A 25,446-nucleotide genomic window follows, 5' to 3' on the forward strand; every position below is an offset into this window, starting at 1 on the left:
CAAGAAAGACATAAAGGGGATGATCATGAATCCTTTAAATGTGTTCCTGTGCTTTACTGAAAAAAAAAAAAGGTACCATTTTTGCCTGTGGAATTTAGAGGATAATGTGTCATTTATAGACATTTACTTCAAGGTAGGAAATATGTAAGCAGAAAAAGACAACATAAATGATTTTTCTAAGGGGAAAAAAAAGTTACTTTGGAATAAAAGGAGGGGAGAAAAACCACCCACTCCAAGTTACCTTGGGGTGAAAGAAGGAACGAGTGGGCCAACACGGTGCTGTGGTGGCATGGTTGGTTTCCAGCCCTGTGGGTTTGGATTCCAGCCCTGACACTTTGCAGCTGTGCACTTCAGCTGAATTACTTGACATTATGGCTCAGTTTCTTCAAAGGTGAAGAACAATACTCTGCTCACAGGGCACATGGAACAGACATCATTTTAAAGAAATATTTTCTATAATCCATGGCTTAGAGCTTTATGTAATTTCCATGTGATAGACCCAAAGATGTTAAATGGCTCGCCCACCGTTAGTTGTAAAGGATGTCAGTGGCAGGGCTGGAAATCAGACCCGGGAAAGTGCTCTTTCCATTATGTTATTTGAAAGGAGTTCAAAGAAACCTGTATTCATCTCTTCCCCCACCTCTAGACCAAGGTCCACTACTCTTTGTTTTCCCTCTACAGATTTCCAGTGAAGAAACACTGAAAGGAAAAGTTCTATTTGGCTTTTCTAGGAAACACTTGACAGTCTGACCCTATCTGTAATGTCCACTTCAACAATAAGTAGGTCAGATTCTGGATCTTCTTGACCTTCAGTGTGCTTACCTTGTATTATGGCCAAGAGAATGACAATTACAAAAAAGAAGAAGGTGATGTCAAAGATGATTCGATATATCTCATACTCATCACCTGCTGGATCTTCAATTTCATCACCGATACCCCCTCCGGCACGTACTCCAACATACATGTGGAACATATAGCACTGGAAAAGAAAGGAATGGAATCACCTCCTGGAGGATCACTGCCCATTTTTATACTCACCACACCTAAGGTTCTCTCTAGCTCCTAATCTTCACTCTGGAAATGATGAGAATCTTTGCCTTCTACATCATCTCTTTTGTTTCAATACTTGTAACTGTCATGCAAACACTTGACTCTGCTGTCTTTTAAACAAAACTCTGTACTGCATTCTCTGCTTAGCACCTGCTGACACACTTTGCAGGAAATGCATCTGGCATTAAGATCACACTAGGGGGCACAGAACTATATTTAATTGCATTGTTCAATTTTTTTTTGAGCATAACAAAGGAATGGGGAAGTAAAAGTCCAATGTATAACTGGATAGAATGTTAGAAATAAAGCAAGGAAAAAAATCAGACTTAACACTTATCATCCCCTCATCTCTCATATGTGGAATATAATGCAAACAGGCTTTTAACTTTAATTTCTAGAATAAGGAAAAGTGAGAGAGGCAGGCAAGAAATAGCAGCTCATCATTAACATGCTGAAATTTTAAAGTAACCAATAATATGTACTGCTGCAAATGTCCACTGCCGAAAAAAGGGTGCAGTAAAATGCTTTGGGGTGGGGTTTCTCAGCCTCATCACTATTAACATTTCAGACCAGATAACTCTTGATTGTGGGGTTCCCCCCCAATATTTCTGGTCATTCCTTCTCAGACCAGTCGGCCACTTCTTCCTCATCTCCCTATCTCTTCATAAACTAATCCCCAGGATTGGGTTCTCTGATGTTTTTTTTTTTCTTTTAGGACATTCCCTTAGGAAACTTTTCTAGTTTCATACTTAAGCATCATCTGTGGTAATTATAAAATCTTTCTGTTTACACCTCAGGTCTCTTTCCTGAATCCCAGACTTGTATCTCCAACTTATTTTTCATTTGCTGTTTTATGACCTCATTTCATTATAATTAGTCCCATTATAAGAAAAATTTCTTGGGTTGCTTCTTTGTCATCTTGCATGAGCCCTCAGTCATGCCCAACTCTTTGTGGCCCTGGGGACTGTAGCCCACCAGGCTCCTCTGTCCATGGGATTTCCCAGGCAAAAGTACTGGAGTGGGTTGCCATTTCCTTCTCCAGGGGATCTTCCTGAGCCAGGGATCAAACCCACGTTTCTTGCATTTCCTGCACTGGCAGGCAGATTCTTTACCACTGGCACCCTGGGAAGCCCTCTATCATCAGTGCCTAAACAATGTTCAGCATGTGATAGGCCCTTAAAACTCACTTGGGATGACTGAAGAGTGAAAAACTATGACTAGTCAGTTGTTTCCTGGAGAACAGCTCAGATACACCTCAAATTCTCAAGTAGTTTTACAGAGCACCAAATTCAAGCAAAGATTACAAGATAACACCAACATGCTCATACAGACAGCCTGTGAGACCAGTGGTGTCTAAACTTAATTCCACATCCACATCCACATCTCCCAGAGGCTTAAACATTCTGAATTCCTAGTATCACCTACTGAATTAGTCTCTGGAAGTAAGATTTGAAGACACTTTAAAAAAGCCTTTGGGGAGATGCTCCAAGAGGCTCCTCAGTGTGGCTGAATATGCCCTGGATGTGCGAAACAGGCCCAGGCCATCTTGGCTGTGTGTTCAGATGTACACGTATTTCTTCTAAGTTGATCAAAGTTGTTTCGGAACTATCAAGTACCTCAAAGAAATGTACTGCACTGAATAATTGTCAATCATGCATAAAAAGAAAGAACTGCTTTTGGTGCAGCAAAGGAAAGGCTTGCAAAAAAATTTGTTCTCCAGATTCCAAGTGTCCTGTCCATTGTTCATTTTGGTTAAACTGTCAAGAGCTCTCCTGTTGTTGTTCAGTAGCTCAGCTGTGTCTGACTCTTTGTGACCCCATGGACTGCAGCACACCAGGCTTCCCTGTTGTTCACCAACTCCTAGAGCTTGCTCAAACTCAGAACTCAAGTCTATATTGATGTAAGACCACACACAATTTGCATTCTTGATGGTAGTGGTCCTGTATATAATGAATAGATAACTGAAAATCTGGATTACCCAGAGAGAGAAGAAGGAAGCTTCTTCAATGATTTTTGAAATCTACATGACAAATTTTAACCTTCTTTAAAAAGGATGTTCAATGCCTTTTTGGAATAAGGCAGTAGTTTCCACAGTCAAGTTGCTGCCTGGCCAAATCCACCAACAGGGATGTTATTAAAGAAAGTCTTCATTGGACTGTAGATTTTAGAACACAAAATAACGGACCCCTTGTCAGTTAGTACAAGAGCACTGATATGGTTGTCAAGACAAGGAACTGTAATTAAGTGGGGGAGAGAGAGCAAGACAGCAGAGGAGTAGGTGGATGTGGAGTACATCTATCTCCACGGATACCAGGAATACACCTTCAGACACAGAAGTGCATGCAGAACACCAGCTGAGAGCAGAGGAGGAGTACCTGACCAGTGGAAAAGAATATATAGAGCCACGCAAAACTCAGTAGGATGAAGGAACTAGGGGGGAAAACAGGAGTGTTAGTAGGATTGGACCTGCCCTCAGCGGGTGGGGGAACTGAAGCAGGGGTCCAATCCCCACATCAGGGCAACTGTCTGAGTCAGAGGAGAAACATTTAAGGCTGAGAGTGAAACAACTAATCTGTGGCAACCTAAATGGAATGAGACTCACACAGTCCTTGCTGCAGCCATACATACCCTGGACAGGAACACTGATCCCCTGGAAGGCACGGAGGCTGGGAGGTGGAGTTTAGGGATTGTGGAGCAATCCCAGTGTTAGGGCTGCTGTTGACTGCAGAGATGGATGGAGGGGATGTGAAGGAGGAGATCATGGTAGGAAATGCCAGTGGAGGAAAGCCAGGCAGCCATGGAAGCAAGGGGATACTGCTGAGTCATGCATAGGGGGCAGAACTGTCACCATAGCCTCTCTCTCCCCACAGGCCAGCACCAGCAGCTGAACAATAGAGAGGATGGCCCATCAGTCGCCTGATGCACTGAACTACAGAGCAGGACCCCACCCAGGGTGTCCCTTTAAGTGCCTGATGCTCCATTCTACAGAGCAGGACCCCAGCCAGGGGGGCCCCCCTCTATATGCTGATGTGCCGAACAACAGAGAAGGACCCCAGGCAAGGGAGCCCGCTAAGCACCTGAATGGGCAGAGACTGGCCAAAGAGGCCTTCTGATTGCCAGCTACAGGAGGCTCAAAAAAAGACTGATTGGGCCATAAGTCCTGCAGGGGAGGCAGTCCATGTCCTTGCACACTTGGTGCCCCCAGGGTTCCCACAAGCCAAGCAACTGCGCCACCTCCACGCTCAACTCTCACTGGGGCAGAGCTGCCATAGGCAAAAAAAGTCTTGCCTCTAAGCTTGAAGGGTCACTTTGGTCATGTCTGACTCTGTGACCCTGTAGACTGTGGCCTGCCAGGCTTCTCTGTCAGGGAGGGGGCTTCTCCAGGCAAGAATACTAGAGCGTATTGGCCAATTCTGGTTGCCATACCCTTCTAGAGCACTATATTTCCTGCTGCCCTAGCTTCTAATCCCCCTGAGTACCTGGTGCTGCCAGAACCCCTGCAACTCAAGCAGCTGCACCACCTCCACACCTGGCCCTCACAGGGCTAAACCCATGTCCTCCAGGGCAGCCTCAGGAGCAAAGCCTAGTGGATGACTTACATGTAGAGTTAAAAATAAAATCACAGTTGAAACCCAGGGGCAGTGTGGCTAAGGAATAAGACCCAAAACCTTCCCATCAGCTGTACAAGCTGCAGATTAAACCCACAAGATCAACTAGGCAGACTCTGTGTCCATGGAATATATAAAAGGCCTCTGAGAGCTCCCACAAAAGAAAACACACTAGTTGCGATAGCTGTGGACATTGGAGGCAAGAACACACAGGAGTAGGACCAGATTAGAATCTGAGCTGCCCCCATAATAGGTCCTGAGATCAGCACAGTGTGGGATGGCATCCTAGGGAGGTGAGGTGGACTGTGACTCCCAGTGAGGTCAAGGTCTCTGACAACACTGACTCAAGTAAAACATTTATTATTCTAATTTTTTTATTTGTTCTGTGGATTCTTTTGGATTTTTTTTCATTTCTTATTTTCCTTTTGCCCCCATATGTTGTAGTTGTCGATTTTATTGGCACTAAGAAATCCAATTAAGCTTTTTGAGCTTTTATTTTCTCAGTCACTTTTTTATTGTTGTTATAAACCTCTGCCTCTATGTTGGGCTTTTGCAGTTCTGTAGAGTTTTCCTGTTTTTTTTAAGTTTTTTAACCTATTATTTTTTTCTACATTTATTCCTTTGTTTGCTTTTCCTACTATTCTGTTCCCCCTGCAGTTCATCTTTAACATATATAAATCTTCTTTATCTACCTCTATTTAACTTTGCATTTCTATTCTTTCTTTCCTTTCTTGCCTATCCTCTTAACATATTTGTTAGTTCTCTTTTTATTGCTTTATTTCCCATTTAGCACCATGCTTTAGTTTTGTTTTCCAGTTTGTGCTTTAGTTCTTAACTGGTAAATATAATTTTTTATTTCCTTTGTTTGCTGGGTCAATCTACTGTACTTTATTTTTGTTGGACTATTTTGACTTTGCTCATGGGTGTATATGTATATATTCCATTATTTTAAATATTATTTGCCTGATTTTGTAACTGCCATTTGTCTGGGGTTCATCTTTGGTTTCTCGAATTGGATATTTGTTTTAATCTCACTAAATGCCATAACAAACCACTTGTGGAATCTTGTTCCTGACCAGAGATCAAGCCCTGAGCATTTGCAGTGGGAGCACTGACTCCAAGACCCTAGACTGCCAGAGAACTAACCCCAGGGAGCATCAAATAGTGAGAACTCACACAAAGGAAACCACGTGAATACAGGACCTGGCATCACCCAACCACCAGTAGCACCCTGTGCAGGATGCCTCATGTAAACAACAAACAAAACAAAAATACAAACTCAATCATCAGCAGACAGGATTACCACCTCACTCAGCCTTTCCCATCAGAGGAAAAACAAACAAATAAAAAATCACCAAAAATCTCACCTTATATGAAGCTTACACAAACCACTGGATCAACCTTAGGAGGGCAGAAACCAAAAGGAAGAAAGAATCCAACCTTCTTCAAGGAAACAATTCAACTTTCCTTGAAGTCTGGAAAAGGAGACCTCAAACAAAATCAGTAAAAAAAAAAAAAAAAAACCAAAAAGGCAGAGAAATACTACACAAATGAAGGAACAAACTAGAAACACATAAGTCCAAATAAATGAAGAGGAAATAGGCAAACTACCTGAAAAAGAATTCAGAATAATGATAGTAAAGATGATCAAAAACCTTGAAAAAAAAATGGTGAAATGCAAGACTTAATCAACAAAGACCTAGAAGAATTAAAGAATAAACATAAAGAGAAACACAACACAATTACTGAAATTAAAAATATTCTAGAAAGAATAAATAGCAGAATATCTGAAGCAGAAGAATGAATCAGTTAGCTGGAAGATAACATGGAGGAAATAACTTTTGAAGAGCAGAATAAAGTAAAAATAAAAGAACTGAGGACAGTCTCAGAGACCTCTGCTGCTGCTGCTGCTGCTAAGTCGCTTAGTCATGTCCAACTCTGTGCGACCCCATAGACGGCAGCCCACCAGGCTCACTCATCCCTGAGATTCTCCAGGTGAGAACACTGGAGTGGGTTGCCATTTCCTTCTCCAATGCATGAAACCGAAAAGTGAAAGTGAAGTTGCTCAGTCGTGTCCAACTCGTTGCGACCCCATGGATTGTAGCCTACCAGGCTCCTCTGTCAATGGGATTTTCCAGGCAAGAGTACTGGAGTGGGGTGCCATTGCCTTCTACCAGAGACCTTTGGGACCATATCAAATGTACCAACATTCGAATTATAGGGGTCCCAGAAGAAGAGCAATGGCACCCCACTCCAGTACTCTTGCCTGGAAAATCTCATGGACAAAGGAGCCTGGTAGACTGCAGTCCATGGGGTCGCTAGGACTTGGACACAACTGAGCGACTTCACTTGCACTTTTCACTTTCATGCATTGGAGAAGGAAATGGCAACCCACTCCAGTGTTCTTGCCTGGAGAATCCCAGGGATGGGGGAGCCTGGTGGGCTGCCATCAATGGGGTCGCACAGAGTCGCACATGACTGAAGCGACTTAGCAGCAGCAGCAGAAGAAGAAGAAGAGAAAAAGAAAGGGTATCAGAAAATTTTTGAAGAGATTATAGTTGAAAATTTCCCCAACATGGAAAAGGAAATAGTCAATCAAGTCCAAGAGGCACAAAGAGTCCCATACAGGATAAACCCAAGGAGAAACACACCAAGACACATACAAATCAAACTAACAAATACTAAACACAAAGAAAGAATATTAAAAGTGGCAAGGGAGGGAGAAGCAACAAGTAACATACAAGGGAAACCCCATATGCTTAACAGCTGGTCTTTCAGCAGAAACTCTGCAGGCCAGAAGGGAATGGCAGGATGTATTTAAAGTATTGAAAGGGAAAAATCTACAGCCAAGATTATTGTACCTGGCAAGGATCTCATTCAAAATTCATGCAGAAATAAAAAGCTTTTCAGACAAGCAAAAGTTAAGAGAGTTCAGTACCGCAAAACCAGCTTTACAACAAATGTTAAAGGGACTTATGTAGTCAAGAAACACAAGAGAAGAAAAAAGATCTACAAAATCAACCCCAAACAATTAAGAAAATGGCAATAGGAATAAGTATATCAATAATTACTTTAAATGTAAATGGACTAAATGCTCCAACCAAAATACACAGACTGGCTGAATGGATAGAAAATCAAGGCCCACATAAATGCTGCTTACAAGAAGCCCACTTCAGACCTAAACACACATATAGACTGAAAGAGGATGGAAAAACATATTCCCTGCAAATGGGAAGCAAAAGAAAGCTGGAGTATCAATCCTCATATCAGACAAAATAGACTTTAAAATAAAGAAGATTACAAGAGATAAGGAAGGACACTGCATAATGATCAAGGGATCAATCCAAGAGGAAGACAGAACAATTGTAAATATCTGCACCTCAATACATAAGACAAACATTAACAGACATAAAAGGAGAAACTGACAGTAACACAGTAACAGCAGGAGACATTAACACCCCACTCACACCAATGGACAGATCATCAAAACAAAATTAATAAGGAAACACAAGTCTTAAATGATACATTAGATGAGATGGATCTCACTGATATCTTCACGACATTCCATCCAAATGCAGAAGCATACACCTTCTTCTCAAGTGCACATAGAACATTCTCCAGGATAGACCACATCCTGGGTCACAAATCAAACCTCAGTAAATTTAAGAAAATTGAAATACTATCAAGCATATTCTCTGACTACAATGCTATGAGACTAGATATCAATTACAAGAAAAAACTGTAAGAAACACAAACACATGGAGATTAAGCAATGCATTTCTAAATAACCAAGAGGTTACTGAAGAAATCAAAAGGAAAATCGAAAAGTTTCTAGAAACAAATGACAATGAAAACATGACAACTCAAAACCTATGGGATGCAGCAAAAGAAGTTTTAAGAGGAAAGTTTATAGTGATACAATCCTACCTCAAGAAACAAGAAAAACATCAAAGAGACAACCTAACTTTACACCTAAAAGAACTGGAAAGAGAAGAAAAACCCAAAAGTTAGTAGAAGGAAAGAAATCATAAAGGTCTGAGCAGACATAAATGAAAAAGAAATGAAAGAAACAATAGTAAAGACTAATAAAACTAAAAGCTTATTTTTTGAGAAGATAAAAAAAATTGACAAACCTTTAGCCAGACTCATTAAGAAAAAAAAGAATCAAATCAACAGTTAGAAATGAAAAAGGAGAGGTCATAACAGACAATGCAGAAATACAAAGGATTATAAGAGACTGTTATGAACAACTATATGACAATAAAATGTATAACCTGGAAGAAATGGACAGATTCTTAGAAAAGTGCAATTTCCAAGACTGAACCAGGAAGAAATAGAAATTATGAACACCCAATTACAAGCACTGAAATTGAAGGTGTGCTCAAAAGTCTCCTAAAAAAACAAAAGCCCAGGATCAGATAGCTTCTCAGGAGAATTCTATCAAACATTCAGAGAAGAGCTAATGCCTATCCTTCTAAAACTCTTTCAAAAATTGCAGAGGAAGGAACACTTCCAAACTCATGCTACGAGGCCACCATCACCCTGATAACAAAACCAGACAAAGACAACACACAAAAAAAGAAAACTACAGGCTAGCATCACTGATGAACGCAGATGCAAAAATCCTCAACAAAATTTTAGCAAACAGAATTCAGCAACACATCAAAAAGCTCATATACCATGTTCAAGTTTGGTTTATTCCAGGGATGCAAGGATTCTTTAATACAGACAAATCAATCAATGTGATAAAGCATATTAACAAACTGAAAGATAAAAACCATATGATAATCTCAATAGATGCCAAAAAAAGACTTTGACAAAATTCAGCACCCATTTATGACTAAAACTCTTCAAAAAATGGGCATAGAAGGAAGCTACCTCAACATAGTAATGGCCATATATGATGAGCCTACAGCAAACATTATTCTCAATGGTGAAAAACTGAAAGCATCCCTCCTAAGATGAGGAATGAGACAAGAAGTATCCACTTTCACCACTATTATTCAACATAGTTCTGGAAATCCTAGCTACAGTAATCAGAAGATAAAGAAATAAAAGTAATCCAGATCTGAAAAGAAGAAGTAAAGCTCTCACTATGTGCAGATGACATAATACTGTACATAGAAAACCCTAAAGATAGTATCAGAAAATTACTAGAGCTAATCAGTGAATTTAGCAAAGTTGCAGGATACAAAATCAATACACAGAAATCATTTATATTTCTATATACTAACAATGAAAAATCAGAAGGAAAAATTAAGGAATCAATACCATTCACCACTGCAACAAAAAGAATTAAATATTTATGAATAAATTTACCTAAGGAGACCAAAGAACTAAACACAAAGAAAGAATACATCAAAGATGTACACAAAAATACATCAAAGTACACATCAAAGATGACATAAACAGATGGAGAGATATTCCATATTCCTGGGTAGGAAGAATCAATATTGTGAAAATGACTATACTACCAAACCATATCTACAGATTCAATGCAATCCCTTTCAGATTACCAATGGTATTTTTCACCGAACTAGAACAAAATATTTCACAATTCATATAGAAACACAAAAGACCCTGAACAGCCAAAGCAGCCCTGAGAAAGAAGAACGGAGCTGGAGGAATCGACCTTCTTGACTTCAGATTATACTACAAAGCTACAGTCATCAAGACAGTATGGTATTGGCACAAAAACAGAAATATAGACCAATGGAACAAGATAGAAAGCCCAGGAATAAACCCATGCACCTATGGGTACCTTACTTTTGACAAAGGAGGCAAGAATATACAATGGGGCACAGATAGCCTTTTCAATAAATGGTGCTGGGCAAACTGGACAGCTACATCTAAAAGAATGAAATTAGAACACTTCCTAACACCATACACAAAGATAAACTCAAAATGGATTAAAGACCTAAATGAAAGACCAGAAACTATAAAACTCTTGGAGGAAAACATAGGCAGAACACTCGAGGACATAAATCAAAGCAACCTCCTCTGTGACCCACCTCCTAGACTAATGGAAATAAAAACAAAAGTAAACAAATGGGAGATGATTAAATTTAAAAGCTTTTGCACAGCAAAGGAAACTCTAAGCAAGGTGAAAAGACATCCCTCAGAATGGGAGAAAATAATAGCAAATGAAACAACCTTCAAAGGATTAATTTCCAAAATATACAAGCAGCTCATACAACTCAATACCAGAAAAACAAACAACCCAATCAAAAAGTGGAAAAAAGACCTAAACAGACATTTCTCCAAAGAAGACATACAGATGGTTAACAAACAGATGAAAAGATGCTCAACATTATTCATTATCAGAGAAATGCAAATCAAAATTACAATGAGATATCACCTCACACTAGTCAGAATGACCATCATCAAAAAGTCTACAAACAATAAATGCTGGAGAGGGTGTGGAGAAGAGGAAACACTCTTGCACTGTTGGTGGGAATGTAAACTGATACAGCCCCTATGGAAGATGGTATGGAGATTCCTTAAAAAACTAGGGATAAAACCACCATATGACCCAGCAATCCCACTCCTAGGCATATACCCCGAGGAAACCAAAATTGAAAGAGACACATGTATCCCGTTGTTCATTGCAGCACTATTTACAATAGCTGGAACATGGAAACAACGTAGATGTCCATCAACCGATGAACGGATAAAGAAGTTGTGGTACATATACACAATGGAACATTACTCAGCCATGAAAAGGAATGCATTTGTGTCAGTTCTAATGAGGTGGATGAACCTAGAACCTACTATACAGAGTGAAGTAAGTCAGAAAGAAAAAGATAAATATCGTGTTATAATGTGTATATACGGAATCTAGTAAAATGGTTCTGAAGAACTTATTTACAGGGCAACAATGGAGAAACAGACATCGAGAATAGACTTATGGACATGGGGAGAGGGGAGGAGAGGGTGAGAGGTATGGAAAGAGTAACATGGAAACTTACATTACCATATGTAAAATAGATAGCCAAAAGGAATTTGCTGTATGGCTCATGAAACTCAGACAGAGGTCTGTACCAACCTAGAGGGGTGAGGTGGGAAGGGAGATGGGAGGAAGGTTGAAACGGGAGGAGATATATGTATACCTATGGCTGAATCATGTTGAGGTTTGACGGAAAACAGCAAAATTCTGTAAAGCAATTATCCTTCGATAAAAAATTAATGTAAAAAAACCTTTGGATACATTAATTTCTTATAACTATTTGTCTAAAACAGTGCTTGAAACTGTTAACAGTGGATATGTGGGAAGAGAAAGTTTTATTTTCTCTTATATACTCTTACATACTATCGGAATTATTTTTACCATATGAATTTCTTGCCTTTATTGAGAAAAACTGGGGGCTATATGTTTTTCTCCAAGTCTGTCTTCACATGTGCTCAACTGTGGCCACATGAAACAGAATTATTATTGCAGCTGCTCACTATTTACTTAATGACCTAGCACAGTCCTCCGTTTCTGGCTTTTCCATCCTTGGGTTTGTTTGTAATGCATCCCTCCCCCTTGGGCTGGGGACTCAATTTGGACAATCTACCTGCCTATCGTCTGGCACTTCTCTGTGTCCAATTCTGGCCCTTTAACTCCTCACACTAATACCTATTGTGAGTCAACAGTGGATCAACTGCAGTTCCCCAGTCAGGTCCTAGAGTCCCAGCTCTCCAAGTCCTGCCTGTTTGACATGTATGTGACTAAGATGGAGAGGTTAACAGGCAGGAAGGCCAGGGGTCTCCAAATGGAGGAAATAGCCTGCAAGTGTCAGACATTTTTATCTCTCTTAAGCGGCAGGAGGAAACTAGCGATATTTTTTCCTTCTCTATACAAATTTAAAAGGAGGTTTCTATTAAAATACCGTGTTGCCATAATGACACCTGGTTTCACCTGAAGTTAACTATTCTCAAACCTTGAGATAAGCAATGCATTTTTCTTATGGAAATGTTTGTCTTAAGCTATGCTAATGTGTGATGCATTTACGCCAAACTCTGTCTTCAAGTCAATCTCTCAGAACCTACTTGACAAACCAGTATGTTATACTCAGATATTGTTTCCCTAATGTATGTAAACAAAACTATTTGTATGGTAATCTGTCCTTCTACAAGATTCAAGTTAATCATTTTATGGCCCAGGATGAATTATCTGGTGCCAAGATTATCCCAAAATACATCTTATGGGTGAGGGGCATGGTGCCATTCTGAGTTTTAAGACATTCCTTTCTTTAACAGACTGTTAGTGACTATATAACATCCAGCTGAAGACTAGCAGGGGGGGTACTCTTTCTGCCCCCTTCTGATGCCTATATCAGAAGCTTTCTCTATCTTTTATAGTTTAATAACACTTTATTACACAAAACCTCTGAGCAATCAAGCCCCATCTCTGGTCCCAGATTGAATTCTCCTCCGGAGGCCAAGAATCCCAGCGTCTTTTCGTTCAACAACAACCTTTCAAGATCATCCAGCTAATTCTTGCTGATGAAGATTTTGGGTTACAATTTGGCTCCCCAAATAGAGTTTTTCTATGGGAAAAAGACTATCAGCTTGTTATCTGAACTCTTAATGAGTGGAATGTGAGTACCCTGACTCATATGTCTGACTCACGAGTCTGGTTAATGTGAGTCTGTCTTCAGGCGAATGATCCACTTTTACTTTCTAGATATTGAAGTTGAAAACAAGACCATGGGATGAGGCTAAATTACTGAGGTAAATATCTTCTTCTTTTTAGATTACTCTTCAGCCTCTCCAGCAGTATCCTTATCTCACTGCTCACCTTCATTCTATAATAGCACTAAGAATTTTAAGCAGGGAATTCTACCATATTATGGCCATTTTGTGAAAAGACAGGTAGAGTTTTGTGGATGTGATCAATTAGACTCAATAAGATACCAAAGTTCTTAATAGGAAAACAAGTAAAATGCACAATTCACCAATAGGATTTTGATACAGATTTTCCCAGCATTCTCCTTCATTATCAGAAGTTATCAACAGAAATATCAGAGAGACGGCTGCTGTGGTAGAATAGAAGGAAATGTGGTGATCACCCACTCATATGGGGTGACAGGCTTTCAGCTATCAGATTATCATTCTGCTCCTGAAAAGGGAAATTCTTTCATTTACCTTCCTTCTCAGAGAATCAGCTTCAACCTGATAATAGGAGCTGGAGGGGCAATGCTGGGCAGCAAAAAGATTTACTACTTCAGGAAATCTGAGTAATGAGGAAGGAAGATGTCTGGTGCTAAACAAACCAGGCCAGGGCAGTTGTTAATTCTCAAGATTTAATGTTCAGTGACTTTCCCCCTTGATCTACCTCCTAAACTGATACATTCTGGGGTTAATCATTGTTTATGTTGCCTTTAGGGAACACTGAAAGAGTAGCAGTTTCTAGTGAACTGGTGGCTTGATCCCTGGATGGGGAAGATGCCCTGGAGGAGGGCATGGCAACCCACTCCAGTATTCTTGCCTGGAGGATCCCAAGGAGAGAGGAGCCTGGCAGGCTACAGTCCACAGGGTTGCAGAGTCAGACATCACTGAAGCGACTAAGCACGTCCACACACACACATGCAAGAAAGATCCTTATAAGATCTTTATTTTGGAAAAAGAAAAAAAGCAGGGCTAGGGATGAGTAACAGACACAGGGAGAGAAAATGCGAGACTGACTCTAGAGAAAAACAAATTATTCCTTGAGAAGATAAGGTAAAATAAGTAACTTAGAACAATTATCTAAGCAGGTTACTTCCCTAGGAGTATACTTTTTATCTCAACCACCTAGAAAGCTTTTTCTAAAATACATGGGTCTTTATATCTTCCCTGCAGTTTCTGACTCAGGGGATCTGGGGTTGGTCTTGAAGATCTGTGGAGTTACAAAGATTTTTGCTGGTGATTCCTCTAGGCATTTGAGGCTGAAAACCACTTCTTTTGTGATGAATGCCCTCATATATGACCTGTCAGTCTCCCTAGCTACAATCTGCTTTTTGCTCTGAACTTTAAAACTTCAGATTACTTTTCACTTTCTCCTCCTGCATTCATGGCAAAGAGGTTCAAATTCTATCAGGTTACTCCTGGTTTAATTAGATTCCCTGGCTCAAAACACCATGATCCTAAATAAATAAATAAAGAAGGAAAGAAATTTAAGTATGAATCGTCACTAAACTCTGCAAAATTGCAGCCACAGTGCCACCTGCTGTAAGTTATGAAACACTGACGGGTGAATTAAATCCTTGGGAAAACCTGCAGTGTTCCTTGAGACCCAAAGAAGGGACCTGAAACAACAAAGGAGATGAAAACTCAGGGTGACAGCAATAAAGCAGGATGTGAGTGAGGAAAACCTATCTCAGATGAGAATGCTAGATTCTACCCGCTGAAAAAGAAATGCGAAGGAGACAGGCGTAAAGCATGGATTCTCTAAGGGAATTACAATAATTAAATCCAACTACTTCCTACTCTGTAGATATTTGGTTTTACTAAGCCTCCACTTTTAATAAACTCTACGGCTGTTGGCTTCTTCAAAATCTACCTGCACAAATTAAAAGGGGTTTTCAGATCTAAACAGTTCCCCTCTTAGCTCAGCTGGTAAAGAATTCACTTGTAATGCAGGTGTGATTCCTGCGTTGGGAAGATCCCCTAGAGAAGGGAATGGCCCTGGAAAATGGAATGGCCCTGGAGAAGGGAACGGCTACTCACTGCAGTATTCTTGCCTGGAGAAGCCCATGGACAGCTGAGCCTGGCAGGTTACAGCCCATGGGGTTGCAAAGAGTCAGACACAACTGAGCAACTTTCACTTTTCAGATATAAAACTGAAAGGTTACTCTAGATAAGGCAGCCTCTGACACAATAGTTATTAAGACCAGTCAGCTGGATTTGAATGTGTGCAAAGCTACTCAGACTCTGGTCTGGTTCAACTGATTGACAGCAGTATGTAGTTATAAGACAGGTAGGAACTGAGGTATGGTTTGTATCTTGGAACTGAGTTTTCTTCTGTAAGAAAGAAACACCTAAGATGAAAACTATGATGCCTCCAACCTCGCCTCAAAGGCAAGGTACGTTTACTGTTACGTGTAGAGACAGAAATACCTACAACAGAGTTGGTCAGGGGTAGTCTATATGGACAGAAATTCTTCAAAATGAACAAAATCCTGGCTGTAGCTCAGTTCCAAGCCCATAGCTGAAAAGATCAACAAGCCTATTTCCTCATCTGCAGGTGAGGCAAACCCCTCTACCTTCTTTACACATATGTCATGTCATTGGGTAAAATCAGTCAAATAAAGGCAGTGGTCTTCCTAACCCAACTCTTGTTCCAATAATGCATGGATTCTTCTCATAATGAGTCCACTGACAAAATTTACAAAAGCAATGGAAATTCATTCCGAGAGCAAAATTCAAAATGTGGTCATCTAAGGATACCATTGACTTCCCTGGTGGCTCAGACGGTAAAGTCTCTGTCTACAATGTCAGAGACCCGGGTTCGATCCTTGGGTTGGCAAGATCCCCTGGAGAAGGAAATGGCAATCCACTCCAGTACTATTGCCTGGAAAATCCCATGGACAGAGGAGCTTGGTAGGCTACAGCCCATGGGGTTACAAAGAGTTGGACACGACTGAGCGACTTCACTTCAAGGACACCATTAGCACAACTTGAATAGGGTCAGATATGACTCATGATGTGACAAGGAGAGTCCAGGATATTTGGCAGCAGGGGTGGGAGGTGGTCTTGCTGTGGCGGGAGAGGGGAATCTAAGTCACATATTGTTCCCACTCTGTGACACGGGCCACTGCATATCCCCGTCTGAAACCATTCCTCCTTTCCATCAATCTTGAGGGGTTCACTGAGCATCACACCCGCTGGGACTGAATGACTCCAGAAAACTTTATGACCCGAGGCTTGTGAATTTTGAGATTTAGAACCACTGTGGCGTTTCTCTTGGAATATTAATGAATCTCCCCTGGGTCAGTGTAGGCACAAATGCCTGCCCTTGATACTTATCCTCTGTGTCTTGTTGCCTCCATCAGTCCTCCGCTTCCCTGCCTGCCTTTGGTCAGCCACTACCCCAAGTCTTCAGGGTCATGGGATACAGACAACAATGTGGTTTTAAAGGCAGCACACAGAAGAGGAGTTGTAGGATCTTTAAAGAAGTACTTTCCTCCCTGGGCTTGGAATGGCAGGGTAGGGATGTGGAGAAGCAGGAAGGAGGTATTAGCGACTCTGATGAAGGTTATTACTAGTGACTAGCCAGTACTTTGGCCACCTCATGCAAAGATTTGACTGATTGGAAAAGACTCTGATGCCGGGAGGGATTGGGGGCAGGAGGAGAAGGGGACGACAGGGAATGAGATGGCTGGATGGCATCACTGATTCGATGGACGTGAGTCTGAGTGAACTCCGGGAGTTGGTGATGGACAGGGAGGCCTGGTGTGCTGCGATTCATGGGGTTGCAAAGAGTCAGACACGACTGAGCGACTGAACTGAACTGAGGCAGTCTACCAGCACCTAAGTTTTCCTCTCTCCTTTATCTGTGTCCCTAATTCCTGTAAGAACCCTTGTTAACAGATTCTTATGTATCCTTCCAGAAAAATCATATACATAGTCCAACATATCTAATATATACATTTGTGTGAGTGTGTGATGTTGTATGTTAGGATTCTATCACAATACTGTTCAGGATCTTGCTTTTTTTCCCCACTTAAGTATAATTTGCATGTCTTTGCATATTGGCATATTCAAACTTATCTATTATTTGAAAAAGCTACATACTGTTCCATTATATGGATCTATCATAATATATTTAATTAGGATCCTATAGATGATAATTTATATTATTTTCAATTTGTGATAGCAACTAATATCCTTGGATATACAGAGACATATTTATGAATGAAATTAGATCAGTTAATAGCAGTGGGACATAAGTATAAGTCAAAGATTAATACACTTAAAAGTCTGATAGTCATTATAAAATTTCTCTAAAATTGTTAATTTAACTTCCTACTAGGAGAAGGCAATGGCAACCCACTCCAGTACTCTCGTCTGGAAAATCCCATGGACAGAGGAGCCTGGTGGGCTGCAGTCTATGGGGTCGCGACTGAGAGACTTCACTTTCACTTTTCACTTTCATGCATTGGAGAAGGAAATGGCAACCCACTCCAGTGTTCTTGCCTGGAGAATCCCAGGGACGGCGGAGCCTGGTGGGCTGCGTCTATGGGGTCACACAGAGTCGGACCCGACTGAAGCGACTTAGCAGCAGCAGTGTTCATGAAGATGCCAGTTTTTCAACACAACTGAAGCGACTTAGCAGCAGCAGCAGTGTTCATGAAGATGCCAGTTTTTCAATCAATTCAATAACTCTAGGTATTAACAGTCTTCAGGTGGCAACTGATTGTTTTGATTTGCATTCTTAACTTTTCATAGAGCTGAGCATCTTTCCATATTTACAACCCCAATTTATTTTACAGTGAATTATCTAGTCATATAATTTTCTTGTTTTTCTTCTTCTGAATGTGATTAAGACCTTATAAATTAAGGAAACTGGCTCTTTGTTACAGTGTTGTGTTTTTCTTAGCTTGTCATCTGCCTTTGGAAAGAAACAACTATAAGGAAAATCTCAAAGTAATTTTCTATGCTTGCATGAGTCCTAGGTTTTATGTCATACAAACCCCTTTCCCCATTTAAAAATTGTTATTATTTCAAAAGTCAAATTCTGCTTTAACTTTCATTCATTTTTTCTTTCTTTTGCATTGAAGTTTATTTACTGATATATCATTTGGGATTTATTTTGATGTAAAGAATTTGGCTGGCATTCATTTTTATCAATTTTCCCCCAAAAGCATGTCCACGGTACTTACTTCTACCATTTATTGAATTATTTTTCATTTTATAATTTCTAAAGCCCCTTTTATCATTCTTTTAATTTCCATGTGTATCTAAATCTATTTCTAGACTATTCCATTGTTCTGTCATTCTCTAGTAAGAAAATTGTCTTCATACTAATAAAGTAATGCTTAAAATTCTCCAAGCCAGGCTTTAGCAATACGTGAACCGTGAACTTACAGATGTTCAAGCTGGTTTTAGAAAAGGCAGAGGAACCAGAGATCAAATTGCTAACATCCACTGGATCATGGAAAAAGCAAGAGAGTTCCAGAAAAACATCTATTTCTGCTTTTTTGACTATGCCAAAGCCTTTGATTGTGTGGATCACAATAAACTGTGGAACATTCTTCAAGAGATGGGAATACCAGAGCACCTGACCTGCCTCTTGAGAAACCTGTATGCAGGTCAGGAAGCAACAGTTAGAACTGGACATGGAACAACAGACTGGTTCCAAATAGGAAAAGGAGTACATCAAGGCTGTATATTGTCCCCCTGCTTATTTAACTTCTATGCAGAGTACATCATGAGAAACGCTGGACTGGAAGAAGCACAAGCTGGAATCAAGATTGCCGGGAGAAATCTCAATAACCTCAGATATGCAGATGACACCACCCTTATGGCAGAAAGTGAAGAAGAACTAAAGAATCTCTTGATGAAAGTGAAAGAGGAGAGTGAAAAAGTTGGCTTAAAGCACACACTCAGAAAACTAAGATCATGGCATCTAGTCTCATCACTTCATGGCAAATAGATGGGGAAACAGTGGCTGACTTGGGGAGGGCTCCAGAATCACTGCAGATGGTGACTGCAGCCATGAAATTAAAAGACGCTTACTCCTTGGAAGGAAAGTTAAGACCAACCTAGATAGCATATTCAAAAGCAGAGATATTACTTTGCCAACAAAGGTCCATCTAGTCAAGGCTTTGGTTTTTCCAGTGGTCATGTATGGATGTGAGACTTGGACTGTGAAGAAAGCTGAGTGCCAAAGAATTGATGCTTTTGAACTGTGGTGTTGGAGAAGACTCTTGAGAGTCCCTTGGACTGCAAGGAGATCCAACCAGTCCATCCTAAAAGAGATCAGTCCTGCGTGTTCATTGGAAGGACTGATGTTGAAGCTGAAACTCCAATACTTTGGCCACCTGATGCAAAGAGCTGACTCATTTGAAAAGACCCTGATGCTGGGAAAGATTGAAGGTGGGAGGAGAAGGGAAAGACAGAGGATGAAATGGTTGGATGGCATCACCGACTTGATGGACATGGATTTGGGTGGACTCTGGGAGTTGGTGATGGACAGGGAGGCCTCGCATGCTGCGGTTCATGGGTTGTAATGAGTCGGACATGACTGAGCTACTGAACTGAACTAGTCTTTTATAATGTTAGTAGTTCTTTCTCATTATTCCTTTGAGATGTTTATTTTTTTCCTAGAGTAATTTTAGCATCATTATATCTATCTCTTTAACTTATACCAACTTCAGTGGTATAGGTGTCTCAACTTGGAGCTCATTTAAGGATTCATCTATTTCCAGGTAAAGGTTAATATTTTGTCTAATTTTTACTTCCTAGTCTAGGGTCCCATGTACGGTAATTTCTGATTTGCCAGTATCTGAGATGCAGGTTACAAAAGAGTGATAAAACAATATAAAAGCTTTAACATCTGTTGATTTTAAAATCAAGAGTAGGAGTAATTTAAGCCAGGATACTCAATATAAAAAGTATTTTTGGACATCAGTAATTTCAGCTAACATCATTAAGGTGAACAAATACCTAAGCTTTCAACATGTTCTACAAGGAAATAACTTTACCTGCTGTCCTAGAATATATGAACCACAGGTTAAAGGGTTTGCATTAATTCTTCCAGTTCTAAGGACTTTACTTGATATTCTATTAATTATCAGGCTGATGCAGATGTGCAAAGCTGGCAGAAATGCTTCATGTTCCACAAAACATGCGAATCTTTAAAAAGCCACACAGCTGTTTGCTGTGTACACTACTTTATATTATGCACTCTTAAAGAATAAGCATAGAATTCTTTGAATTGAATAAGCAGGAGAATTTTTTTCATTCATATGAGATCAAAGTGTGAACTTACTGTTAGCATGTCATCACACTTCATGTCTGGTGTATCGCCATCTTCACTTTTATTGTAGAATTTTCGGAAAAAATTGAATGCCACGACAGTATATAGGTATACAACGACAGCCAATAAGCCAACAGTTAATACAAGCTGGAAAGCAATGTGACATTGAACATATATTAGAAATACAAGTCAGTGGATTTACTGACTAAAAGCTAATGGAATCCACACCTTATAATCATCCTTTACTTATACCCTCAGTGGGGAAATCTATTTTCATGGTCTGTTTATTTTATCAAGTTGTCAGATTACTTTATGTAAAACTTGACTGCTTGACTGACTAATAAATGCATACTATCGCTGGAATACGAGTAACTGCTGATTTAGTTTCCTATCCAAATTCAATATGGATAATTATTAATTAATATTTATTTAAATAAAATTTAATTATTCAAAATGATTAATTTAATAATTAATATTAATAAGCAGCTTAATTCATTTTTCTATTATCTAAATATTTGGTGGTAGATACTATACTAAATACTTCCTTTTCATATGGTCGATTCCCTTTAAATAATTTACATGCCTAATAAAAACTATCTCATTTTTGTTATGATAGTAAGAGGGGTTGTAAATCATGTTTTCCTTCAATAACATCCTAAATTAAAATAGGAATTTCTTCTAACACCTGGAAATGCATAACTGTTAGTAGTATGTAATATATAAAAAAATAAAACTAAGAAGTCTGGCTTTGTTACTATAAAGCAGTGATCAAAGGGAAAGACTCCTTTAATAATATATTTACTTTTTTGGCTGTGCCACGTAGCATGTAGGACCTTAGTTTCCGCAGGGATTGAACCCACGCCCCTGCATTGGAAGATCGGAGTCTTAATCACTGGACTGCCAAGGAAGTACTGGGAAACACACTTCAAAATAGTGTTAGTTATTTGGTATTAAAGGCTAATTTTCTCATTGTATAAATAAAATTCACAGTTTGAAAGGTCTTCTTTCAGCTGTATGTAATTTTTAATTCCAAACTATACACTATATATATATGCATGTATATATAAACACATTTTATAGAATGTGTATACATATGAATATACACATAATTTGTATATGAATATTTTGGGGGCTACCCTGGGGGCTCAGATGGTAAAGAGTCTGCCTGTACTGCGGGAGACCCGGCTTCAATCCCTGGTTTGGGAAGATGCCCTGGAGAAGGGAAAGGCTACTCACTCCAGTATTCTTGCCTGGGGAATTCCAGAGAGAGAGGAGCCTGGCGGGGTTGCAAAGAGTAGGACATGACTGAGCAACTAACACTTTCACTTTCATGTATATTTTTTAAATGTGCTTTCCACCAAGCTGGTGAAAATACTTTTCTGGTTCCATCACAGAAATTCTAAACACACTAAAATACATTATTTTTTATGTCAACTTCCTCTGATTACAACATACCCCTTATGTTGTGGTGGCATATATTAAGTCTTTTAAAATTCATTTTATAATCATCTGGAAAAAAACATGTCTTAATAGAGGGCTTAATTCACTCCTACCAATTAAGTACAAAGCCACTGTAAATTTTACATGTTTACTATAAGACTAAGCTCTCTATATCTCTGCAAATGGAAATGTGATACCTCAAAAAGAGAGGGAATGGAATTTAGAAACAAGCAAAAGTTTAGCAATTGAGAATAGTGCTAGATTTTTTGTGTGAAAATACTCCACAGATTTACCATCTCCAATTCTTTGAATATGCTTGGACCTCAAAATTAATCCACTAACTGATCAACGAATAAGCACAGTATAGTTTTTGTCACTGGATTTATGCCATGCTGTGCACACCATACTCATATTCAGAAACCAGAGTGACATATATAAGAACAGTATGCTGAAACTTAGAAAACTGAAGGTCATGATAATGTGAATTTAACTGTGGACGGACATAGTTCAAGGTTTTAGGAAGGGTATCAATTTTAAAATATGCTGGATTATAAAATTCTGGGAAAAGAAGAACTCTTTTACTCCAAGTAAATAACATAGAATGTGTTACCTCTCAGTGGACACTTGATAAATAGAGAATGATTGATAAGTTTATTAATAATGAAAGTTTTAACATTACAAGTGTGTTGCATTAGAACATAAGCTGATTATCTGAAATTAAGCCAACTTTCCTCTAAGCAAGCATGACCTTGTCAAGTGTGAAAATTATTACTCTTTTTGCCTAATATAAAAGTGGAGAAGAGAGCCCAAGAATATCCGGTTTAAAATACTGTATTAATTACAGATGCAGCATCTGTTTTGTTACTAATGCAACCAGTGTGTTAGGATGTTGCAGCTTGCTTGGGTTTCCCCACAGTATCAAAAAAAGCAAATATTAGGAATAAAACAATAACTATTTTTCCTGAGAATTTATTGTGCCAGGGCCTGTGCTAAGACCTCCATATTTATGTTTTTATTTTAAATTCTCACAAAACCCTGGTATGGTAGGTACTTTTGTCGTTTTCATTCAAAATGAGGGAGTTGAGATTTAGGAATGGTAAATAATTTATCCAGGGTCACAAAGCTAAATCAGCCATACCAAGACTTGAACGTAGGTCTAGGGGACTCTCAAACTACAAATCCTTATGGTTTCCAGGAGAAAAAGTACAGCTCCTCTATCCACAAAAGCTTTAAAACTGTACACTGTCATCTGAGGTTTGGTTTTACTTCTGTTGGAATATTTGTTAATTTTTTCAGTTTGTACAGGGGAAAGAAAAAAAAGATAAACGTTTACCTGTTTGCCATTGTGAGTTACTGATGACAAGATGGTTCTTAACGTCTTGAATCCCATAGCAATGTCCAGAAGATGAGCAGCAAAAAAAAAGTTGTTGTAGTGTCCAAGAATGGACATGGTCATATACCAGGCAAGGTAGAGGAAGGACTATTAAGATGAAATCAGAGAAAAGAATGTCAGAAAATAGAATATATATTATGGTCAAAAGCTACTCTGATCTCATTCTAAATGCTCCATTGACTTTATCTTTTGATTATATAGTCATATAATTCCAATTAGTTATATGAGTTTGTGTATTTTATTTTTATTTAGTTCATTCTGCAGAGTTCAATGCCACCCATTCTCTCCTTTGTACCAGAGTGGTTGTTTTTATTTATCCTCCCACAGAGAAAAATGAATTGACTCACTATTCAAGAGCAGCTTATATCAGCCTCAGTGCTACTGATAGTTTGGGCCAGTTAACTTTTTGTCCTGGGTGCCATCGTGTGCATTGTAGGATGGTTTGCAAGCAGCATTCCTGGTCTCTACTCCCCAGCTGCCACCGGCATTCCCTTTTCCCAGTCATGACAACCCAAAATATCCTTATATGTTGCCATGTGTAGCTGCGCTGAGTGACCTTCTTTTTTTTCAGGGAAGCTGCTTCCACTGTTAGATGAGAAGTTAGCTGAAAGGCACCTTACTAGCAGTTGGCAAAAGATATTTCAGGACGAGTTTGAGCACTTTGGAGGGTTCCCTAAGATACCCAGGATTCTGGGCCATGACTGGATGAGGCAGGGGTAGAGACAGAGGTTAAGAGTACGCGGGAGAGGGGTGTCACAGGTCTTTAGGAGAATGGAAGTAAGGTTCACTGTAAAAGTCAGTGCTAAGATTGGAGTGAGATTTTTTGAGACTAAATGAGATGTCCAAGGAAGAAAGCACAGAAGAGAGAACAGCAGAAGGCCTTAGGGGATATTCTTACATTCCTTTCTGAGTGGATGTGAGAAGATGGCAAAAAAATTAAGAAGCAAGAATGAAGGGATGAGCTGAGATCTACAGAAAAAACTGTAGTCAATGTGTTCAGCCATGTTTCAAGATTCTCTCTCACAACTCATCAGCAGCAAATAGTAGCATTAAAAACAATTGACAGTAACAGTTATTTAAACTGAAAATTCTAAGATTCAAAAATGTCAAGCTATTGAACCAATGAGGTACTATAATGCGACTGTCTGCCTTGACAGCTGGTGGCTTTTAGTCATGGGTGATTTTTTTCCTAATATTTGTACATATATGTGGGTCCTATAGTTTAACTCATAGGCTCTTTGATAAAAGGAAGATCCATCAATAAAAAGAACACAATAATGTACCTAACTTGGCAGAAACAAATGGATTGCAATCAATGTTAAGAAAAACTTTAAACAACTTATTTAGAAGTTTCTAACATCTGTAAAAATTTTGAAGAATGCCATTGTTCAACTAAAACCTGAATGAAAATACACATGAATTTTCATCTGTTTCATTTTCTTGTGTAAATATATTTTCATTTTAATCTTTCAGCTATTGAAAGAGATGGAATGAAAGATGGGCTGATGAATCATGTATTTCTCTCAGTTTTTCTCAGATATGGTCAGTATTAAATGAACCGATATTTGAATAACTTTCTTAAGTAGCCATCTTTCCACCTGCTGAAGCCCAGGAAACTCATCTAATCAGAGTGTGTTTTACTTTGTGGTATTGAAGGTAGCTTACGTTGTCAGTGAAAACGACTCCTAGTTTCCACATCTGATACTTCACATCAATAGAGTTCAGTCTGGAAAAACAAAAGAATTTGTAGATATGTACATGAAGCAAAGGCTCACAGGCTTGCAAGAGCCTGCTGGCATTCACTCCCCATGGGATGGGGTAGGGCTGGCAACCATCTCAGAAGATTAGTTCTAGTTCAGGCGCCCAGGGAAGAGGTTGAGAGCTCCGTTGGACAATGTATTCCAGAGTTTTGTGATTTTTTTAGAGGAATCTTAGAAAACAAAACAAAGCATCATTATATCTTCTATTATTTAAAAATAGGTTTTTTTGACCTTTTCTTTTCTCTACAT

General features: G+C 39.3%; 1 protein-coding gene across 1 annotated transcript in view; it reads right to left on the reverse strand.

The window, feature by feature from the left end:
- RYR2 (ryanodine receptor 2) overlaps positions 1 to 25,446 on the reverse strand; it is a 578,200-nt gene that overhangs the window by 14,968 nt on the left and 537,786 nt on the right. The window contains exons 99-102 of the mRNA XM_068983081.1: positions 25,103 to 25,163; positions 23,378 to 23,524; positions 20,617 to 20,751; positions 823 to 979 (exon numbers count right to left, since the gene is read on the reverse strand). Of these exons, the coding sequence (XP_068839182.1) occupies positions 823 to 979; positions 20,617 to 20,751; positions 23,378 to 23,524; positions 25,103 to 25,163 (500 nt within the window). The remainder of the gene's footprint in view (positions 1 to 822; positions 980 to 20,616; positions 20,752 to 23,377; positions 23,525 to 25,102; positions 25,164 to 25,446) is intronic.

This window comes from Capricornis sumatraensis, chromosome 10 (genome assembly GCF_032405125.1).
Source record: "Capricornis sumatraensis isolate serow.1 chromosome 10, serow.2, whole genome shotgun sequence".
Classification (NCBI taxonomy): domain Eukaryota; kingdom Metazoa; phylum Chordata; class Mammalia; order Artiodactyla; family Bovidae; genus Capricornis; species Capricornis sumatraensis.